Raw genomic sequence first — 14,401 nt, forward strand, 5'->3', positions numbered from 1 at the left:
TTCCAAAATCTGCCACAGACATGGTATTTGTTCTCAGACAACTGCAAGAGAAGTGTAGGGAACGGAACAAGGGTCTCTATGTAACCTTTGTTGATCTCACCAAGGCTTTCGATACTGTGAGCAGAAAAGGTCTGTGGCAGATTTTGGAATGTTTAGGTTGTCCCCCCAAGTTCCTTAAAATGATCATCTCACTTCATGAGGATCAGCACGGCCAAGTCAGATATGGCAACGCACTTTCTGAGCCCTTTCTAATAACCAATGATGTGAAACCAAGTTGTGTTCTTGCACCAACCCTATTTATAATCTTTTTCAGCATGATGCTCCAAAGGGCTAGACCTCGATGATCAAGATGGTATCTACATTCGAAGCCTATTCAACCTAAGGTGACTGAAGGCCCACACTAAGACCTTAAATCATCTTGTCCAAGAGCTGCTTTTTGCTGATGATGCCGCCCTTGTTGCCCACACAGAAGCAGCTCTGCAGCATTTAACATCCTGCTTTGCAGAGGCTGCTGAGGTCTTTGGGCTGAGGCCTAAAGAAGAGTGAAGTTCTCTATCAACCTGCATCTCAGGAAGTCTTCCATCATTCCCATATCACCATTGGTGAATCAGAGCTCAAATCAGTCCAGCAGTTTAATTACCTAGGCAGCCTCATCTCCCTGGATGGTAAGATTGACGGAGAGATAGACAACAGGTTAGCAAAGGCATATAGTGCTCTCAGAAAGCTTCATAAAAGAGTCTGGCAATATAAACACCTGAAGAAAAGCACAATGATCAGTGTTTACAGAGCCATAGTGCTGTCTACTCTTTTATATGGATCTGAATCATGAGTCATCTACTGCCACCACCTGTGACTCTTAGAATGCTTCAATTAACGCTGTCTCCGTACAGTCCTAAACATCCACTGGTCAGATTATGTGACTAATACGTCTGTTCTAGAACAAGCAGCAGTCACAAATATTGAGGCCATGTTGCTGTGAACACAGCTGCATTGGGCAGGGCACGTCTCAAGGATGAAGGACCACCGCCTCCCTAAGATCCTGCTTTATGGTGAACTTGCCTCTGGCTGCTGCATGAGAGGAGCCCCAAAGAGGAGATACAAGGACTCCCTGAAACAACATCTCAGCCTTGGCCATATTGATCTTCATCACTGGTCTACTTTGGCCTCCGACCAGGAGGTCTGGAGACACACCATCTATAACGCTGCTGCTTCCTTTGAGAACGCATGCAGGATCACTCTCGAGGAGAAAAGACAACGCAGAAAGAATTGTGTCTTGCCGATACCACCTAAGGAGTCTTTCTGCTGTGCCTTTTGCAATCGGACTTGTCTATCTGGCATTGGCCTCTTTAGCCACCCACGCGCTTGCAGCAAATGTGGGGAGAGCCCTTCCCAAATCTTCATTTGTGAAGCCCAGCCATGATACATACCTTAGGGACATTGCCTATTTTAAAATAATTGTGTCAAGCAATTTTCAGGTCAGATGCTTTATGTTGTAACAAAATGAGAGAGTATAAAATATTCTGAACTCCTATAATTGCAGCAAATTCGAAACAGAAATGGACTAAAGTTGTCAGCTCTGTGTTTCTATAAGAATTCAGGTCAGATTTGGCTATAATACAAACCAAATGAGAATTTCATTTATTTCTTTGGTTATTTATGCTTCTTCTCAAACACCATGTTTTAATGTTGCCCTTGACTTTATAAGAGAAACTGACTGGGAATGACGACTTAGGAGTTCTCTCATTTTAAAGACTGTAGGCAATAAAGACCAACAGACAGTATCCAGTTGAATTTATGTCTAGACCACAAGAGATAAATAATATAGATAAGCACATAATCATACTTTCCTATAAACATGAAAAGATGGTGAATGGTATGCAAATAACCTCTATTTTCTCCCAAGCAGATGTTTGTACATGCCTGGTAACATGTACGTCAGAAGATAGAATCTCATGGAGAAAACTGCATACCTGCTTGAACCACGTGCAATAATAGTAAGTCATAAGGCAAATGTAACTAAAAACCTCTGAATGTGATTCTGCATTGTTTCTTTCATGACAGTACCAAAATATGGGACAGAAAAACATGACTGGGTTGACTTCACCATTGATAGTTTATTTTTCCAACGTCTGTGAATAACCATCAGAACTGTTTACTTGTGCAGCAAAAGTCTTGAGTTTCTCAATTTATCTTTTATTTATGTAACAGCCCATGGTTTCTATAACTATTACTTTGATTTTATTGTTCTAATTTCTTTGGCATTTACAACACTTGCAAAGGAATATAACCATCCCCAGCCTATTTCTAATGTCTCAGAGACTCTATGTTCTGATATTGCCATAGTTAATTTCAGCACATTTTGCAAAATTACAAATGGAAACCCAGAACATTATATCTAGGAGACACTGTAATACCTGCAAACAGAAAATTATTTATTCAAATAACTGACATTTGGAAAAAGCAAGTATGTTATCAGCGTGAAGACCCTGGAGCAATCTTTTGAGGTTGGTTAAGAGGCATCCACTTTGCTCTGCCAAACAAAATACAGGAAATAAGAGATCTGTTTCACGGATACTGAGTGGTCTTAAGACTGACTTGAGAACCATACGACTTTTATCCAACGAATGATCCTATAGTGTGTAAAAAAAGAATTCAAGTGTACATAAAATTGCACAGTAGCACACTTGTAATGGTTATCATTAATTATGATTTAGATATCCACTAATACCTGTGTATTTACTTGTGTATGAGAGTTCTGCAATAGATATGTAGCAGCATCTTTTAAAAAAAAAAACAACTTGTATGCTAAAGGAGGTATTGTTCAGTGTAGAAAACAGGGCTTTTCCCACAGTTTTTAGCAAAAAACTGTGAAATATCTTTAATTCCCATAAAAAAAGACAGTCTTGCTGTACTGAATGATTTTTAGAAAGAATTAAATCTGTAACTTGTGAGTTTTCTCTGATTGCTCCTTGTGCAACTAAAAGAGTTTAAAATGTTGTTATTCACCTTGAAAATTACTGTCTCTACTTCAAAGGGAAGCTCTAAGAATAATCCGTTTAACATCGCAAGGCACTTGTATGATAATAGGACAAATCTTCCAGATAGACAAGATTTCTCTTTGCCAAATGCCTTTCTATAATAAAGGAAGTGATTGTTATGAAAAAAGGGCACAAAAAGGATAAAGGGCTCTAGAGACTTGAAAGGTAAAAAAAAAAAAAACAACTATCAAAAAGAAGGGTATTGTTTGAATCCAGAGAATGAAATGCTTTTCAGAATAGGATTAGTTAGAAACTCATTGTTCTGATATTTCACAAAATCTCTACTGAGACCTGGTGATACAGCCAATGAACTTGTTTTATCAAAAAGCCAGCTCCTTGTGATACTCGTGACTCTCTAAGGTGGATTTTCTGATCTTTACCTGAACAAAGTGTTTCTACTTAGAACGTTGAAAATCGATTCAAATCCTTGTATAGGACGATCTACCTAATTTCCTGTTTTACCTTGAGCTCATTCAGAGGACCAATATGAATGCAGAGTTGGGAGGAACTGTGAATTGATCAGATAAATTCTCCCGCAATAACTCATCCTGAGAAATGGAGCAGCAGTGCCAGTCTCAGCTGACACTGGAAAAGGGTAAAAGGTAAATCCTTTTTTTGCTTTTAATGGTTCCTCTATCAATGTCCAGCCAACCTGGGGAGTTCTGCAGGTGAAAGGTACAAGAAGATAGGAAGAAGATATGACATGTGACAGAATAAGACACTGGTTGTGAATAAAACCTACCACCATTTCCCCTCAAAATTTATAAATTTCTCCCTAGTTTTCGTATTCATTTAATGTTCAGTATCCAAATAATATGTGCCTATAGAAACAAGTTTCACTTTCTCCTCGAAATATGAGAAGGCAAACGATTTTGTAACTGAAATTTTGGTTTCTGTAAAGATGTGAGTCTCTGTTCATTTGTGTTTGTAAGAGGAGATCTTAATATTAATATATTTGTAAATCAATGAAATAGAGAACTTATAGTCTCTGGATCCTCTGACAATCCAGGTAGTGTATTAGGTATCCAGGTAGTGTATTAGGTATTTTAGAGCCTAGGACTGCACAGTGGGTGGTTTTGATTAAGTTCTCCAAGATGTACCACTATTTGTTAATAGAATGAAGTCTACACTTTCTTTTCTTTCAATAATTGATAGAATAAATACATCACAGGTACATCCTGAACATTATTAACAAATTTGAGAGGTCTTTCATGAAACTTAGGAGGAATGTCAAGGCACACATCATCATAAGAAATTAAATATTACATCACTAGGTAGAGGAAGAACTTGGAAAGGAACTTTCAAAGCTTAATACAGTTGCTGACCAGAAGACAAGAAACAGAACTGATGGAATGAAGTTTCTTACAAACTATCCAGTCCATTCCGTCTATCACCTACAGACACAGACCTATTGGAACGAGTCCAGAGGAGGCCATGAAAATGATGAACACCTCTCCTGGGAGGACAGGCTGAGAGACTTGGGTTTACTCAGTCTGGAGAAGAGAATGCTTTGGGGAGAACTTAAAGCACCTTCCAGTAACTGAAGGGCCTACAAGAAAGCTGCAGAGTGACTTTTTAACATGGGCTTGTAGTGATAGGAGAAGGGAGAATGGCTTAAACTAAAAAAAGGTAGGTTTAGACTAGATATTAGGAAGAAATTCTTGACTGTGAGGGTGGTGAGGCACTGGAACAACTTGCCCAGAGAAACTGTGGATGTCCCATCCCTGGAAGTGTTCAAGATCAGGTTGGATATGATTCTGAGCATCTCGGTCTAGAGGAAGGTGTCCCTGTCCATGGTAGGAGGTTTGAAATGAAATGCCCTTTAAGGTCCCTTCCAAACCAGGATGGTCCTTTGCAGGGTTAAGAGTTGGACTCCGTGATCCTTGTGTGTCCCTTCCAATTCAGCATATTCTGTGATTCTATGATAAGATTCTATTTCTTTCTAATCCGATGCCAAAAGATGACAAGTTAGATACATGGTTTATGTATCCAGGGTTACAAGCATGTGTTATTGTCTACTATCAATAGTTTCAACTTTCTTGGGTTTTGGAACTATTTTTTTGAGATACATTATCTTTGATAACAATAGGACATTGTGAAAGAAGTATCTGTTCAGAAAGTAGGATGAGAGTGGAGTAGAGAGTCAGCTTCATAGAACCTACACAGAGTAGCTCATACAGTTAGACTGTCTTGGAATTGAGAAAAGCATCTTTCAGTTTCTCTGTATGTTAATTCAAACCTCTTATTACATTGTCTCTAAAACAGTAACACCAATGATATCTCTTTCTGCAGGTTATAACACTGCTAGGACATGGAATGTTCATTTTTTTGTGTGTTTCAGTGTCTGCATCTTTATCAAATTATTTAAAAGAACAGAAAAAGTGTAGCGTCTTTTGTTTTTACAAGTTTACCTGTGACTAAACTGGAAACAATTAGAGGCAGAACCAGCATTTGCAGCATTCTCATGAGTAGCTCTCCAGGAAACGAAAAGTACTTCACTTCCCGGTAGCTCATCTTATATGATCGGAGAGAAAATCCAAGAATTACACCTGAAGAGAGGAAAAAGATATCATTACTTACTCTTTTAAGGTAGTAGTAACATCTAAACATGAATATTTATAGGGTACTTACTCAACATATCTGATTGTAACATGCAGTTGTTATTATGCCCCAGATTGCAGTCCCGATATTCTTTCTCCAGTACCATAGCTACTAATATGAGTAGTCCTACTGAAGCCAGGAAGTTATTGTCATAGTTTAGGAGTGGTATTCCCCAATTTAGTGTTCCCAGCAAAACACTCCAAACCATATGCCGTTCACTCACACCTCTGTCCCCTCCCTGCCCTTCCTCTGTGGAGGGATGGAGAGGAGAACCAGAGGCACAAAAGGTAAAGATCAGCGGTTGAGATAAGAACAATTTACTGGAGACAGCAACGAAATAAGAAAACGAACAATTTTAATAACGAAGTGTGCAAGAGTCAAGGGATTCACAAATGATTGCTCACCACCTAGAAACCTCTGACAACACCCCACTGTGCTGCCACGCTCTGTGACCCTGCAGACACCCCTCCTCCTGTCCCCAGAAAATGAGGTGAGTGGGTACAGAATAACCTCTGGGTCCCGGCCAAGCCCCCTCCTGGATACTGCAAAAATTACCCCTGTTCTGGCCAGAACCAGGACAGGTATTCAGAAGGTTATTTGTGCTGCTGTTTTTTGAAATCTGCGTTACTGTCGAAGGTACATCTTGAGCACTAATGAAAAGGAAACAATCCCTGCTACTACAGACAAGTGCCTTGGTTTCTGGGATTTTGAGTGTAATCACATGTGCAATGCACATACATACTAGCTACCAGTCTTCAGAAGTCTTGTCCATGCCTGTTTACTCTGTGGGGCCTGATCCTGCAGGTGTGCTGATGGGAGGAGATAACCAGGACAGACGTATTTGAGAATCCCCTTGTGGTTTGGTCCTTTCACAGTCAAACATCAGCAGGAGGTAAGCGGTTTGCACACTCCTACCTTCAGAAACATTGGCATTTGCAAAGAAGCAGCTAATCAGGGTTGGAAGGTCCTACTGGAGGATTAAGTGGTGGGTCTCAATGCCTGAGGGACAGGAGTAAGGGAATGCCTGGATCCATTTATCTTTCTGTAAACAGATAAATGATGCTTGAGATACATTTATAAATGGAAGCCAAAGATGGGCTGATGTGTGGCAACATAAACTTCTCACCTACAACTTTGTAGATTTTGTCCTATACTTGGCATCATCTGCTTTATTTACGTATTAGTTAGTTATTTGGTTAACTAATATTAACCAATTGCAATTTGCAATTGTTAAATGGCTTGGTGCCTATCTGATGTACATCTTCTACATCCAGCCAAACAACACATGGCTTTATCTGGAACACATTAACCATACAGATGTGAAACTCAACTATCCATCCCATTCATGACTCCACGACTCCATGTTCTACCCCACCGTCTAGTACTTGTGTTTGGGTTAACTGTTACTGTATAGAAAGTTGGATCAGAAGACTGGTCCTGCTGCATAAAGAATTTATTTTACTGGGTTAATTTTTAGCCAGGTCAATTCCCTGAGGCAATTTTTTGTACAGCTACACAACTCTTGGTAGCTTTACAGAGAGAAATGTGCCTTGGAGAAGAGTGAGATTGCCCTTTCTGGCAGATAGCCAGACTTCAGTTTCCTAAAACATTCCATGAAACTGCCTCCTCAGTGACATTAGGCAGCAGAGCATTCAAACTCCCTTCTAGATCCTGTTAGAACTTGAGGGCAAGCTGAAAATTCTGTACCGCTGAACACTTCTGGAAACCGACAGTTCCAATTCTTAACCACTTTGTGGTTTTGCTCTTCTTTAAAATCAGATTTTTGATTGGTACATCCATAGAGCAGATAACATCTTCATGCCAAATTTTACTGGTTAAAATATGCTATTATACCTCCTACTCTAGCTTATTGACATCTGCTGACGTAAGGAAACAGCTGTGTCTCTCAACTAAGTGACTTCTATCTATCTGATTGTGATTTAGGGACTTCAGCAGGTTGTTTAAGCTAGAGGAATCCAGAAATATCTTGCGTAAAACAGAAAATCTGAGTTACAAAATGGGAGAAAAGTGATTAGAGTGCAACTGGCACCAAGCACGGAGATCATGCTATGGAAGAGAGCGGCAGGACTAGAAGGCATCCGGTTTAGTCTCATTTATGTTCTATAGTCTCAGGTAGACAAAGTGCATTTTGCATAAATGGTTCTTTTTTAGGTAAAATTACATCATAAAATGCACAGAGGAAAGGCCTCTGAATAAGTCTTGTTTAAAAGACCTGTCTAAGAGTTTCCCTTCTTTTCAATCAGGTTTTAAATTCCACTGCGGTGTTACTCATTATTTTCTTTTCATATGGGAAACACATTTCTCAGATATAAAGAATCCATCTGGACCTTTTGTTTCTGCACTTAATGAGCACTACATTTTGACAACTGGATAATAAGCAAATAGAGCTAGACTAGTTTCTTACTTAGGCCACAGTTCTGCAATTAGTTCCACATGAATTAATCTCTGCACTAGTACAAAGCCTCGCTGAGGTTGGTAAGGGTTTCTGAGGCTGCTATAAGAACTAGTCCTTATGCTATGCTATAAGGGCTTGATTATCTGTTCCACTACTGTCCAAGCAGTACAAAATTACCTAAGACAGAACCAGATGACTGTCTGAATGAATATTATTGGTAGTGAGAGTGAGTTTTTGAACTTTCTATGTAAACCTGTTGAGCCAAAACTTATCTGTTTTTTTTTTGTCCTGAAGTGCTCTGTGCGTAACTACAGGGTTGCCCAGCACTGCAGTTTACAGAAAGAATTTCTGCAATGTGAAAAAAATGTGCCCTGGTAGTGTATTCTGTTGAAATGTATAAACACCCAATAGTTACTAATTCTTCAGCCTTAATCTTAGCACTGCTATTAATTTGTATGCAGTCACGCCTAAGACATGTGAACCTTTCTCTGACTCAGTTTCCCTGCTTGTAATGTAGATACGGTAATAGTTGTTTCACAGATATTTCTGAAAATTAATTATGTTCACACAGTGATCTTAGCAGCTCAAGAAGAAATTCAAGCAAATTATTTCCTCATTGTAGCAAGTGCTGCTGAAAGCAGAACAGCATGATTTTACCAGTTTCTCTTGATTTTAGATTAAATGAAGATTGGACATTATTTTCTGTTCTGATTTTAAATACCTAGATACTGGGTATTATATCCTGTTTGACAAAGTTTTGTTAACGAAAACTGTGTTCTTGAAACAGAAAAGTCAAACTTGGTAAGGTAGCTTTGTCTTCTTTGAAATAACTTCTTAGAACCAATATTCACAGGCTTAGATAGCGGCACACAATGATGATTTAAAGATAGACACAATGACAAAGCATCAAAATAAAGCCGTGAAACAAGATCTGCTAGGAGGTGCTAAACCTTTGGAAGGTGTGCAGAATTCCAACAACCATCCAGTACTTTGTGTGCAGTAAGAGTTTTAGTGCTCAGCACTGTCCATAATCAAGACAGGGAAGATTAAATATTGGAACTGACCTTTCTCAGTAAAAGTTTCAAATTTCAGGTTAATTCTGAAAATTGTAATGAAACAAAGCCTTGTGTGAAACAAGCTCCCACAACTTGTTGTGCAGGTTTCTGTCTACCCTTTGTAACACAAAGGAACAACTAATCAGCGCTATCAGAGCCTGACTTCTCAAATGGTAAATGGTGTACCATTTCTGCACTGCAGAAAAGAGCAGATTTCTCAACAGAATTTGTTAGGCTTTTTCTGGACAAAAATGAGTAGAGCTTGTTTAAGTTAACAAGCTGAACTGTATGCGTGTCTATAGTTTGTGTAATAGAACCATACTGCTAAATAATTTATACACTTCATAACGATGAACCAAATGAGATTAAAGTTGTAAAAAGACTCTTGAGGTATTCTTGTCAGTGATACAGTCAAGTTTATGGAAAAATTTATTTGCACATAATCCTGATGACAATCAGAACAATCCTTAAACTAAACAATTTTATTATATTTTTATACCAGTATACATGTTCAAAGTAAAATCCAATCTGTATGAATACAGTGAAGAGTAGATTTAAAACTTGAAAGGAGAAGAAGGTAAAAATAATTCTGGAAGTAATGGTAAAGGAATGAAAATGACAAAAATGGTAGATATGATTTGGAATTCCTTATTCCAAAAATAGAAAGACTTTGATAAATGGCTTAGGGTCTTCACTTCTAGATTCTGGGTACCAGAAAGGAAACAATAAAGACTTCGTATCAGACTTTCAAAACTATGGATATACCTGTAATGGCTAAGGAACATGGAACCTTCTATATAAAATTTCTTAAATTTCTTAAATGGATTAACATCAAAGTGTTAAAGTGACGAAGTGAGCAATAAAATCAGGATTCGAAGTAGCAAGACAAAAATACTTTTGTAATATTAAGTTTTTAGGAACATGTGTTATGGAGATGGTTTAAAAAAAAATCACATAATTTCCTAAATTGAATTGGAAAATGAACTTCAAAATCCTCCACGGAGAAAACGAAGTTCTTAATTGTGTGCAAAAATGCCTTGGTCTCACAATAGTAGAGAGCTGTTTCACACGATTCTTTCTGTTGCATAGATTAAAAAAGTTGCACACCTACACGAGTTTAAAACACCACATCAATTAAAAATTTAAAAAAAAGGAATCACAACCCTTAGAAGATGAGAGATGGGGCTTTACCCACATCTAAATGCTCATTCAGGAACTTTAGGGAAGCTTACGTCTATCCTCCTCCTTGGCCCACTCAGAAGAATTAGACAGAAAAATTTAATAAAGAGAGACAATTGCTTTTTCCATTGCTTCGAGTAATTAATAATTTTAACTCTGAGTTATTAAAATGAATTCTTACGAGCTTCTGGTCTCTATCTTATTTCAGAATCACACAGGAATTAATACCATGCAATTATTTGGAGCTAATATTTTTTACTATGTCCATGCTCTTTGCTGTATTTTCACACAGAAACTAGAAATATCTAGCAGTTTTACTTTTTAATTGATCAAACATCACTCGAACATATTTCAAGAGGAAATTACTAGGTGTTATACCAATGATGGTGCAAGAGGTGCCTTTTCTTTATCAGTGCTTGTCAGTTCAATCAGAACACACCACTGAGAGTTATACACACTTCTTCTTTTTACCATGAATCTCAAAATACTGCTAAATGAGGTACAAGATCATTTTTTCTTTTCCAGCAGAAAATAGAAAACTTCAAAAATAACTGGAAAATACCTTAAACTAGGTAGAACAGTGCACTAAAGTAACAGCTGTTAATAGTCCAGTTCCAGAAAACCTTGTAATCAGCAAGCAAGTAACATTTTGTTCTATAACAGAAATTGGGCTACAGCCTTTGAGAGAATCAGGCTTGTACCAGTTTAATGGGACATTGTATATTTTTGTTAGCTGCACAGCCATTTCATTCCTACGTTCCTGCAGAGCTCTGGAATGACTGCTTTTGTTCTTTTGGTCATTTTTTTCTGCTTAATTTACCATTTTGTTCTGACACCTTTTCTTTTAGCAACCAATTTCAGATAAGTCCACAACAGTATTTACTTGAGACAAAAAGGTAAATGACTTCTCTAGTGATAAGAATTACTTTAAGTTGCCGACAAAATCCCAATCTTTCCTAATCTTTTTCTTTACTTGCCACAATGCATAATTTTGATTTTCATAATATTCGTTCCATATTTTTATATTGAATCCTCACTCTCTAGTGTATCATGCACTCCTTCCTTGCTTTCTGGCTTTCCCTATGTAGGTAAGGAAGTATGTTCCCTTTGAAACCATTTTTTTGAACCTAAATATCAGGTTTTAACTGCATGATACAACTGCGGCAGAGAGCTTAAGGAACTGTGCTCCAAGTTGCTCCATGTTGAACTGGAACATGGGTTAATTTGGACATAAGCAGCTAATTCTCCTTTGCCTGAGAGATATTGCAAGGAGAGTCATGGGAGAAGTACAGTAGAAGAACTAGATAACCTAGCCATGACTTCAATGCAGAAAAGATCTGGGACCTGTAAAAAAAAAAAAGTGTCCAGAGGAAAGCAAAAGTATAGTGAAGAAAGAGTCACATTGATGTCAAAGAGCTGTTGACTGCATTGAAGGAGACAGTTTGTCATCTCTGCTTAGGGGTCACAAGAGTGCCATGGTGCTCACAGCTCTGCTGAGGAGATACAGAGCCACAGTCAGACTGTGAGTGCAGTCACAGTCCACTAGGAATACCTGCCCCTTGGAACCTTACCGTGAAGACTTGTTTTGTCCTGCGAGAGATAACTGCCTTCCAAAAAAAAAACCACACCAGAATTCTAACATCACTATTCTGTGACAATCTGCAAAGATCCAGAGGTGTTTTATAATAAACCTTTAGAGCCTTTAGGCCTTTAGAGCTAGATTAAAACTGATACAGACGTACTCAGCTCACAGCTCAAAATTAAGACACTCAAACCCTCTGCCTATCTCTGGAGGAGCCTGAATACCTGAAACACCTTTATAGCTTCACTTGCGTGTTGCCTTTACTTGCAGACACAGCAGTTCCTCCTTGGATTTTGTGGACAGAGGGCATACAATTGGAATGGGGATTCTGAAGCTGTGAGGAAGAACAGATAACTAGGAAATTATTAAGATCATTGTTTTATCAGGTACTGCCTAAACTGGACAGTTCTTACACCAAATCTGAAGATTCTGAGTGCTGCTAAAAAGTTTTGAAAGAAATCATTGAAATCTGTCCTTCACTACTTCTTTGTTCCAATGTTAGACTAATACACTTTTTCCCTTCATTTCTAGTTGTTTGGCTCAGTTGCCCTTCTTCCCCAATTAGGAAGTAATTTTCTTTTTTTGAGAACATGTCCAAAAGATTATTCTCTTTTTATCCAACTTCTACTTCTGTTTGCCTTCAAATTTTTTTTCTATTTTTTCCTTGATGTCCTTGAACTGTTTCTGTATTTATTTCTAATTTCTCGTCTTTTATTTCCCTCTCACTCTCTTTTTTTTAATTTCTTTTTTAAGACAAGCAATAGCAGGGCATTTGTAGAGGATTTGGAATGAAGAAGAGTTTTCACTGCTGGCACTGAAGCAGACTGTTTTTAATGTAATAGGAACATTATTCCCGATTGCATCCTCAGATAAGAGACTTCATTGAAGACAAACTATGTCTAGTTTATGTTCTCCTGTTAGTCTCTGACCTATAGAAAGAATGGGTTTTTTAATACAAAAAATAGCAAATAATGCCAGGAAAATACAGGAATAATGTCTTACTATGCATATAAAAAAGATCAAGCATTCATAATATATGTCAGATTATGTTTTATGAAGTATTATTTAGAATTAAGGTAGTATTCAGTGCTTTACAAAGTTACTGTAATAACTCTTTCTTTCCTGTCTGGCTTTACTTTGCTGCTTCACATGCTTGACTAATGTTAATGTATCTACTCCCATAAAATATAGATGCCAACAGATAAGAAAGCTGGTCTCTGAAAGTTTACACAATTCTCTTCCTGCCTTTACATTTCTTTTGTTCCTGTTTTAACTCAACTGGAAACTGACATATTCCTTAACAGCACTGAATTCTGCTTTTCCCTACTACAGTTACAGCTGCCCGTCCATATTATTTTGTCTTTTTTACGTTATGATATCACTGAGGAATTGCAGTCAATGAGACTGAGATACCTCATGGCCAAGAACTTTGTGCAAACGTGCACAGAAAACAGAGCTCTACTCTGAGGAACTTCTGCTGTAGAGTAACCAAGAGCCTGAATTTAGACACCGAGATCTGCCTCTGTTTTTTTTAATTCCAGCTCAAACATACACTACAAACAGTTCATTGTAGGCTAGGCTGTCGTGATACGCAGTTTTACACCATCATTAGCAGGACATTCAAATTATGCATTCTTATCTCTACGGAGCTTGCCCAGCTTTTAATTCCTACAAAACCACCTGTTAATTTAGCTTAGTGCTGATATTCTAAATCCGTAACTGACATGTTTGCCACTGAGGATTAAGTATTTTGTTGAATCAAGATATGCCTATGCCAGATCTATTTGGTTCACAGAACATAACACGTGGCAGACTTTGTTAAAAGATTTTAAAGAATCTTTTCTATCCAGTATTTTGCTGAGACATGCAAGCAACCTGGGTAGACTGAGAAGAAGCAATTCCTGTGGTAGAACACACGACTTCTGCCATATCAGGCGAAAGCATTACTGTAACCCTTTATTTATGTTTGATTTATCATTCAGTGAATTCTTTCCACAAGGAAACCAGGCTGAAATTTCATGGCTGAAATTCCCGGAATCATGTTAGCATCTTCTGAAAAAGACAGCTAGGATGCTTCCAACCCCTAGCTGTTTGACTTTGTTACTTGAGCCACTTCATCCCAGTATGGCACTGAAACTATTCATAACTAGAACCTTCCATGTATTTGGTTTATTAGCCAACAGCCTCTTTCAACACATGAATTTCCAGAAGTGTTTTATTTCAGTCAATTAAAGAGAGATATCATGCCTAACTTCTTGTGAGTTAACTCATGACAATTAATTTAGATGTAGCCTCCATGCAGGTAATGGCACCTCTCTTCTCACTGTTAGGCGTTATTCAGAATGGTAGAATTTCCCCATTTTAAAGGTCACAAAAACAGCACAGGGAAACTTGCACCTGGAACAGTACTTAATTACACAGTAAGCACCTGAGTCCAAACTGTGACCTTTAAAATCCCTCCAGATAAAAAAGCTTAGATCTGGAAATCTACAAAGTTAATGGGCACTTCTCCGTTTGGTTTGGAAGACTC

General features: G+C 38.0%; 1 protein-coding gene across 1 annotated transcript in view; it reads right to left on the bottom strand.

Moving 5' to 3' along the window:
* The window catches only part of SLC1A3 (solute carrier family 1 member 3), a 67,065-nt gene that overhangs the window by 42,242 nt on the left and 10,422 nt on the right, over nt 1-14,401 (bottom strand). The window contains exon 3 of the mRNA XM_027709146.1: nt 5,450-5,587. Coding sequence (XP_027564947.1) covers nt 5,450-5,587 — 138 coding nt within the window. The remainder of the gene's footprint in view (nt 1-5,449; nt 5,588-14,401) is intronic.

Source organism: Neopelma chrysocephalum, unplaced genomic scaffold (genome assembly GCF_003984885.1).
Source record: "Neopelma chrysocephalum unplaced genomic scaffold, ASM398488v2 Primary Assembly neopelma1_96688, whole genome shotgun sequence".
Taxonomy (NCBI): domain Eukaryota; kingdom Metazoa; phylum Chordata; class Aves; order Passeriformes; family Pipridae; genus Neopelma; species Neopelma chrysocephalum.